The sequence below is a fragment of the Crotalus tigris genome, unplaced genomic scaffold (genome assembly GCF_016545835.1).
Source record: "Crotalus tigris isolate CLP2741 ecotype Arizona unplaced genomic scaffold, ASM1654583v1 scf7180000017994.786943, whole genome shotgun sequence".
Lineage (NCBI taxonomy): Eukaryota > Metazoa > Chordata > Lepidosauria > Squamata > Viperidae > Crotalus > Crotalus tigris.
The window spans coordinates 643,486-652,985 of NW_024096761.1; the positions used below are offsets into that span (position 1 = coordinate 643,486).

The following is a 9,500-nucleotide window of genomic DNA, read 5'->3' on the forward strand; positions in this document are numbered from 1 at the left end:
AATGTTTCTGAAATGTAATAAAAACATTAAAAAAGAACATATCTTCTTCATCTGTCTGAAGAATGCTAATCTGACAGCAGGTAGTCATTTAAACCTCAGTGATCTTTGCCAACTTATCACACATCACGTATCATCATTCCATTGCACAGTGTTTTTACAAGGATACAGTGTGAGCCTAGGGCAGCCTTTCTCATCACTCATGGGGAGGACAATGGGACTTGTTATCCAACAAGCACACCTGCAAGACCCTCATTTAAATATTAAAATGATGAATTCTGTCTTCCTTATGGCTTTGGTCAGCTTCAATTTGTTAACTGTAACAGGTCAAGCCCAATCTCAAACAAATCTGACTTAAGTATAATATCTAGGGTCACAGATATTACTGTTTTAGTTTGCCTTTATTTGCTTTACATATCTGAACAAATTATAAACAAAACACTGTGTTTGAAATTCTCAGAAGTAATGACAATAAGTGCTTGTGATGTCACTGGAGCACCAATATGTGTCTGTAATATATTCATTTGAAAAGATTCGTGCTGTTTGTCTTAATCCTAACAGGCCATTAATGAGAATAAGGGAAGGCTTGTCCTAGCAGAACCTTCCCCAGTTCAATTACTCCTAAAGCCCTGAAAACATGAGGCACAGCCATCAGAACAATCATCATCAATCAGCAAGCTCCTGGCTGCAGCTGCCCATTCATCTGAATTCAGGGCTGCATCCAGCTTGGAGAGGTAAACAGTGACTGAAAAAAAAAACAAAGCTTCTTTTTTGTTGGCCTGTCCCCCATCTGTTCTTCAGGCATGTTCCTCTTCCGATTTGTCAAGGACAAAGCCTGATATATACTCACAGGCAGATCTGCATAGAAATAGTGTTTTCTGTCAAACAAGGACTTCTTGTTTATGGTGCAGTTCAGTGCAAGGCCTGTTGACACGGCTGCTTCTACGCATCGTCTGTTGAGAACCTAGAGAGACACAACACATAACTTGATTCATATCATTTTAAACAGCGTGCATTTTCTTTTTGATTGCTTTAAAAAAAAACAAATGGGAAGTACAAAGGGTAACAAGGGAAAACTTGTTCAAGGGAATATTTTTCCATTTCATGGTGGGAGGACAATTGTAGAGTTTTAAAGTATCTTAAATTCAACCAGCAAAACACATATTTTTAATATTGCAGACTGTATGTTTAAGTTTGGTGCTTTTGTTTTAGTGCTCTTAACTACATTCATTGGAAGATGACACAGAGCTGAGTTTCAGCTTTAATACAGCACTGGCCTAAATTAACATGGATACATGGGTTTAAATCAGCGGTTCTCAACCTATGAGTCGCGACCCCATTTGGGGTTGATCGACCATTTCATGGGGATCGCCAAGCAAGGCTGTCCGCCATTTTTTCCCCTTTTCCGGTGGGTGCCTTACCTCCCTTGGGCTGGGCCAGCTGGTGGCCCAGCCGGTGGTCAGCCTTCTCCGTCTCTGCCGCTTGCCAGCTAAGCCTTGGCCGGCGCAGGGGACGGCACCACACATGCGTGGCAGTCCCGGGCAGGGAAAGCCTCGACTTACGACCGGTTGGGTAGTCCTCAACTTACGACCAGTTTAGTCCTCAACCTACGACCGGTTTAGTCCTCGACTTACGACCTGTTGGGGGTCGTGGCATTAAAAAGGTTGAGAACCACTGGTTTAAATGTTTTGCTAAGTAATAATTCCAATATGCTCTAAATCAGTGGTTCTCAACCTTTTCTTCACCATGGACCCCCTTTAAATATCTTTTGTGGCCACAGACCATGACCACAGACCCCCCCGACTTAACTTATGATTTAAATCATAACATTTTTTCAAGCCTTCACGAACCCCCTGTGATGACATCATGGCCCCTTAGGGGTCCATGGACACAGGTTGAGAACCACTATTCTAAACAACTAAAATGGTAATGAGGAAATAGCTAGGTAGAGAAAGAGCTATTAACTTAGTTGCCTGTTTGTTTAATTTATTTGCTGCCCAACTCGTTGTGGGGCTACTCTAAGTGGCTTACAACAGTAAAAACAGAGAAATGAAAAGAAATGTAAACATAACAGTAGCAAAATAATGAAATAATAAAATAAACAATGATAATACAATAATATGAGATTAAAACATGGGTGAAGTAAAGCAGGGAATGCTGGGAATCTCCATTGGGTTCCTGGCCAAGTTATACCTTGACTAATACAAATATTTCACTGTTAAAATTATCTGGTAAAGTACTCCACTGCATTCAAAAAAATATTTTTTAGCCTTACCTCATATAGTATATAATACAAAGCAGTTTGGACATATGTACTAAGTAGTGGTGAGAAAGAAACCCCCGATCTTTCCAGCCCAGTGGTTCTCAACCTGTGGGTCGGGACCCCATTTGGGGTCGAACGACCATTTCACGGGGGTCACCAAACAACACAGTCCGCCATTTTTTCCCCCTTTTCCTTAGCTGTGCTACTCCCTTTTATTCTATTGGCTTTTGAAAGCCAACAGAATAGACTCTTTTGAATAGAGTCTAATTCTATTGGCTTTCAAAAGCCAATAGGAATTGTCCAGGCTGTCTCTGCCCTGCTGAGCCCACCAAAAGTCCCATTCTGCAAACGGTGCTGCACCAGTTGAGTAGTCCTCGACTTACGACCGGTTGAGTAGTCCTCAACTTACAACTGGTTGGGGGTCGTGGCATTAAAAAGGTTGAGAACCACTGCTCCAGCCAGTAGATAGAAGATCTAATTGCACTTACTACTTATGAGCACATTTCCTAAAGATATAGACTATGTATAAGTAAATATAATGAAATATGAGACTCATGCAAACTACTCTAGGTTAAAAAATATGATCATTATATAAATGTATTAGTAATATACATATACTTGAGTAATAATTTCATTAGGCAGATAACTATTGCAATTATTCACAGCTAAAACTTTTTTTCTTTTTCTTCTCTTTCATTTTTTCACTTTTTTAAAATAAAAACACTGGTTTTTTTTCTTTGACAATATATGTATTTTTATCTGTGTGTTTTTTTTCCTGTTTTGTGTCATTATTTTAAAAGCAATAAAAACAATAAATAAAAAGAAACTCGCCTTGTATAGACAAAAAGCTATTGCTGGAGATGCAAATCACCAGATTCATTTTTTTCCTCATAGGTTAACTAGCAAGTCAGGAGGATTTATCATTTTAAAAGCCCGTTTGAATCAAAATAATCTACTACTGAGCAATTGTAAAAAACAAGTCTTCTTAAAATGTATAGAAGTCAGGTTATCTGCACACAGCCAGTATGTGTTGATAGGAATCTGCTCTTCTCATTTTGTTGACGGAACTTGTCAGAGATATAGCAAACAGTATACTGCGTCATCTCTCAGCCTGTCAGGGTACATATAAGCTAAACCAGTGGTTCTCAACCTGTGGGTCGGGACCCCATTTGGGGTCGAACGACCATTTCACGGGGGTCGCCAAACAAGGCTGTCCGCCATTTTTTCCCCTTTTCTTTGGCCACGCCCCTGACACCCGGTGATGTATAAGTGGTTGGGGGTCACAACAACATGGGGAATTGTATTATGGGGTCACGGCATTAGAAAGGTTGAGAACCACTGAGCTAAACCCATAACGGAAACTAGCAGCGTGGTACACAAAATGTGAATATATTTTGTTATAATGTCAAAATGAAACAAACACCTTATCCACAAAGGACTTTTATGAAACATTCTGAAGTAGTTTTCCCAAAAAAATAAATAAAATTCAAAATAACCAAAAGATTGCTTAAATATTCTGACTATAAGAAACACAAGAAAACAGAATAGTGTCCTTATTTTTTTGCTGTATCATCAAAAGTGTATGTGGGAGTAGCAGTTACAGTTTCTCGAATTACGAAGATATTGGCCAAGTTTATTTTAAAAATAATAAAAGCAACTCTGAAAGAAACAGTTAACTCACCCTAGCTGTCAGTCAATCTGCAGAAAAATTGACTTTATGGATTGTGTTTGATGAAGAATGAGGACTGTGGTCCAACAGAGATAAATTGGCATTTTAGTCTTTGTCTGATTTCTGTGCCTATCTGGGTTTTGTGAATAGAGTGCTGGTTTATTTATTGACTCTAAATGTTATAGTTTGCTCCAGTTCTACCAATTCTAAATGACTTATATGTCCTACTTATGTATGTAAGGTTTAAAAGTGGCTACTCTAAAAGACAAATATTATGGAAAAAGCACCAAACAAAAATAAAAGTCAACAATTATTACTTTTCAAATTATAGATCAGCGGTGGCGAATCTATGGCACACGTGCCAGAGGCAGCACTCAGAGCCCTCTCTGTGGGCACTTGCACCATGCCCCGAAGATGTCAACTGTCCCTCTTCAACCAGGCGCCTGCTAACTAGCTGAGGTCCCACGTGGCCGGATGCATCCAGGCACGGCTGGTTTCCTTCCCCCCCATCCTGTCCCTCCTGGCCTTGCATGGTCTCCTTTTCCCAGGTATGACCCACTGCATCACCTCCTCAGCTGTCAGCCAGCCATCCAGCTCAGAGGCGGCTTCTTTGAACTGCTGGTGGTGGGCTGCAGAGCCCCAGAGTGCACCAGTCGAGGGGACGGCAGGCTGTGGCTGCTGATGAACACCGTCGGCCCCCATGCGCTCACTGGCCTCTGTGTGTGGGGGCCGATGGTGTCAGGCAGCAGCCGCCCCTTGCCTTGCCCCATGGCAATGGCACCCCCGCCCTGCCTTGCCTCACCCCGCAGGATGAGCCTCCTGCCTACTGCCCCACTTACCAGAGACCCCCTGGATTTCCCCCAAACTTGCCCACCCCCCACAGGCGTCCCTTCCATGAGCAACATTGAGGTGACCATGTCCACCTTGGCCACACCCACTCAATCTGCCATGACCACCGCAGCCACGCCCACCCAATGGGCCACGCCCACCTGGCACCCGGCAATAAATAAGTGGGTTTTGGGTTGCAGTTTGGGCATTCAGTCTCTAAAAGGTTCGCCATCACTTTTATAGATTATTATTATATGAATAACATTAATACATGTGGCTGGAAAAAAAGCACTGCTGCTTTATTTTGCATGACCAAGACGGTGCAGTGGTTAGAATACAGTATTGCAGGCTGACTCTGCCCATAGCCTGGAATTTGATCCTGACTGGCTTAAGGTTGACTCAGCCTGCAATACTGACCTTCCAATGTCAGTAAAATGAGTACTCAGATTGTTGAGGCAATATGCTGACATTATAAACTGCTTAGTGCTGTAAAGCATGGTGGAGCAGTATAAAAGTCTAAGTGCTATTGCTAAACATTTACAACAGTAATAAATAAAGATGTATTATACTGTAGAAAAGTCCATAAAGGATCAAAACCTACTTCTAAATGCTTACTGAAGTTTAACAGTTACAGGACAAAATACTAGATGGAAACCCTCAATGAAGTTCAGTAATCAACCAAAATAGTACTATCATGGTCTTGACTTTTCAACCTCTTCAGTATTAGCAAACCCTAAAGCACACGTGCCCACTGTGATATTACCTGCCTTCATTTATCCAATTAACTGATGTCTTTTACAGGCTATGGGCCTGCAGATTAAAATAGAACATGAAATTAGTGTTCATGATGCAACTGTATCATGAACACTACTTTACCCATAACAAAGAATTAAAAGAAAGCAATAATTTACTTATGTAGGCAGACTCCTTGGAACAACAGAGACAAGAGAGCAGATCCCACAAAGGACATAATACAAATGCTTAATAACTTACATATTACACCACCCTATTACTCCATCCAATCTATACCGATAGCAATAAGAACACGAGTAATATATCATATAACATAACATTGTAATTCATTACATAAACATAACATGAGAAAAAAGAATATAAATATTGTATATACTCAAATCATCATTATAAGTCCTTCTTGGGGCCTCTTATTCACAAGAAATAAGACAAGAAATAAGAAAATAGAAGGTAAACCTTCTCTTGGGTGGTAGCCAAGCTACTCTTACTTTGTGAATATTCTTAGTTCAACCCATAGCAAAAATTCCAGTGCAGCTTAGCTGATACCATGGAATTATCACTATGGAATTCCAGAGGGAGTTAGTAATTGTATAGCTTTAGATTAAGTACAAATGTGCTGTTTCAGTTTGATTTGTAGGACAGAATCTGATTTGAGATCTTTACCATTTCAAGATTATATCTATTAGCTTATATTTCTCTGATGGACTCTATGTTCTGCTTTGGGATCTGATAGGTATGCGTAACCGTGTTTCAATAAAACTGCATTTTGTATTTTATATACTCTACATTACTTTGAGCTTATTAAAGTTTGCTCCTTTCCTTAGAAAAAGACAGGTTAATCTTGTTATATTTTTACTCAGGACTAAAAAACACCTACCGGTAGAGTGCCAGGAAGAGAAGCATCCAAGAATGATACCAGAGAATTAGGTGGTGCTGCAAACTGAACTTGGGAACCAGAAAAAAGCTTTGAGTTGGATGAGATCTGTGCATGGATTTCCAAGCCTACAACTGATGCCCAGGAAGCATCACTAAAAGAAAGCCAATATGTGTAATCACTAGTTAGATAAATGCAATTAAAATTTTAAAACAATTGGGAAAGGGGAAAGAAAATCAAGCACAATTAATACTGGAACAAAATGAACATTAAAAGAAACTCAAATTCTGAACAGCTTGAGTAAATTAAATAACAAATTAAAAACTGCAAGTTTTCTCAAAAAACCCCCCAATAACCCTAAGATTTGTTAGATATCAACCAATTATTATGGCCAACATACATTACACTATTGTCCTATACATATCTTGTCAAAGGTCACTTTCAAATAGAGGTGTCAAAAATTGTCATTTGAAAAAATGGAACAAAATGTACAGTTACTGAAAAATAATTGCACTTCATGCACCTGTATTTTCATATGACTGAGAGAATGGAGCAATTTTGCAGTAAATGCTTTACAAAATCTCAAAGCAATGATTTGGACTTACACAATGAGATACACAAATAAATTTAATTAGTGAAGTCAATATTATGCCATTGAAATGATAATAGCACTGAAATCAATACCTGGGATCCATAAAAGAATTAAGTAGATAGATACAAGTTTTTTTTCTTTTCTTAATAAGATGACAACTCTGTATGTCTTTGTAGTGAAATAATTGAAACCATAATGAAGTGAGGCTCTCAATATAATCATATTAATAAAAGTGGACATTTTCAAAATTTTTTCAGAAGGTATGTAAGTTCCTAATTTTACATTGTATCTGTCCATACAGTGTGTTCAAAATGTACTTAATAGAAGACCAGATAATATAGGAGATATTTATTTAAAGCACACCATTACATGTATTCTAGATCAGGGCTAATTTAGAAAACAATGGAATAGATTTTTTTTTCTCTTTGTATCATCATTGTAAGGTAAATGGGGCTTCCCAACTGGTATCCTATATAAAAGTTTGTTCTATGATCATGTTTTAAAATTGCATGCAGTTTAAAAACTGTTGCTATAAGATTTTTGTATGTAATTACAGGGAAATAAAATCTTGATATATGAATATTAACACCATTTGTTTTTTTTAATATAAATCTGATTACAAGATGGTGTGTGTTAGTCTCATACAATGCATTTACCCATAGTAAATGTTTTTCCTTCTCCATGCTGCAAGAGAAAAGTGCTAGTTGTGAAGCAGCCCACGAATTTATGCAGCAAAGCAGCATCACATTAAGATCTGCCAGCAGGTAAAGGATACCAGTTTGGATTTTTCAGTTCTATTTTAAATTTAAGAAAAAATATGTTATTTTCTTTATCTTTTAGTGCTTTTGCTTATTATATTTTCATCCAATACACTAATACTAAAATTATTCAATATCGTATATAGAATGACATTTGAAATCTTGTGAGATTGTTTTCGCGTTTCAATCCGTACAGTATTAGCAAACCATTAGAAGAGCGGAAACGTGAAACGAGAGGAAAGTTGTTTTTTTAATCAACCAAGAGCGACAAACCAGAATATCCACAGTCATACCGCTTCTCTTTCGTTGTAATCCCCTTTGAATTCCAGCAGAGAACGCTGGTGGATACCGGTCTCTTCCAATCTCCAAGTACGATGTCATTCGCAAAGCTAACTTTGCCAGCTCGAAGCCAAGCAGGATAGCGTCTCATCATGGAGGCCGCCATTTTGTTCAGCTCTGGGGAAATATCAGGTGATCTCGTTCTTATAGCAAGTTCTCATGGGAAATGCAGTTCTGAGCTTGCTTAGACTGAGAGAAAACAGTATGGCAAGAGAAATAAAAGCCTTCAATTCCCATGATGCTCGACCACTGAATTGCTCGACTCAAATTGGGAGATTTAGCAGGGAAAGCGAGCAGAAGCTGCGGGACTTTTATGCGACTTAGATAGAAATGAGTCAGTGATTCGCGTTCATTGAGTAGGCAGAGGAGCATTAGATGCCTATGGGTGGAAATTTTTTTAAAAACTAGCGAAGCCGTTTTTCTTGGTGCTAAGAGAGTCATATCGTGACAGATGTTTAATAAATATTAACAAATAGCATGCCTGTAATTAATGGCTTGCTTTTCTTAAACAACGAAAAAATTTGTTTATTATCAATTCCATTCACTTGTAATGGAGAATCCCTCTGCATTAGGACTGTGGCTATTCATGTTTTATTATAAAGCAACGTTCACCCAAACAGTTGAAAGCCAATTCATTGTTTGTTAAAATGTTACTAGATTCTGTATTTTATGGCAAAAACCATGCATAATCACCAGAAACAGCAATAATAATTAAGGAATGCTGACATTCATCTATAGGTCTTTTATTATAGGGCAGCAGTGATATCTTTAATAGATATTTCCTATAAAGGAAAAACATTTTATTTCACTAAGGGCATAAATACTTGCATTTCTATGTAATTAGATATGGGAATATCTTAAAAGGTTAATAGCTTGTCTGCCTTTGAAAAGAATAACATTTTGTGTTACAAAAATCCTTAAGATTCCTCCCATATGGTTAAATAGAAGCATGCTACTGTACAGATATTCTGATACTGCTGCATTTTTGAGCATTTACCCCTTGAATTTATTTCTGAGGGCCTTTTAATGACGTACAAATAATAGCCATAGGAATTTCTTCATTTTTGAGCACAGCCATGACGTCTTATTTGCCATAAGCAACTGAGTTAGGAGAGTCATAGCCCTTATGGTAAATTGAACACAATATAACAGAAGACCCTTAAGTGCTTTAAAATATCACCCTATATTCCTGCTCCAGTGTTTACCAATAAAGTTGTGACACAGTCCAGATCAAAACATTCTTAGGCCCTTGGAGTTGGAGGCAAACACTAACTTTATCTAACAAAAACCACTACATAAGTAACACTGCAGATACCAACTATAAGAATTGGCATATAGCAATAGCATTTAGTCTTATATATCGTTCCATAGCGTTTTATGGCACTCTCTGAATGGTTTAAACTATATTCTCTAATACAGAGCTCCTA

The 9,500-nt window shown here is 38.2% G+C and overlaps 1 protein-coding gene across 1 annotated transcript in view; it reads right to left on the reverse strand.

Annotated features, from left to right (window-relative positions):
- GATB (glutamyl-tRNA amidotransferase subunit B) overlaps positions 1 to 8,179 on the reverse strand; it is a 35,821-nt gene extending 27,642 nt beyond the window's left edge. Inside the window, exons 1-3 of the mRNA XM_039346429.1 lie at positions 8,028 to 8,179; positions 6,388 to 6,538; positions 848 to 961 (exon numbers count right to left, since the gene is read on the reverse strand). Of these exons, the coding sequence (XP_039202363.1) occupies positions 848 to 961; positions 6,388 to 6,538; positions 8,028 to 8,179 (417 nt within the window). The remainder of the gene's footprint in view (positions 1 to 847; positions 962 to 6,387; positions 6,539 to 8,027) is intronic.
- Positions 8,180 to 9,500: the final 1,321 nt, after the last annotated feature.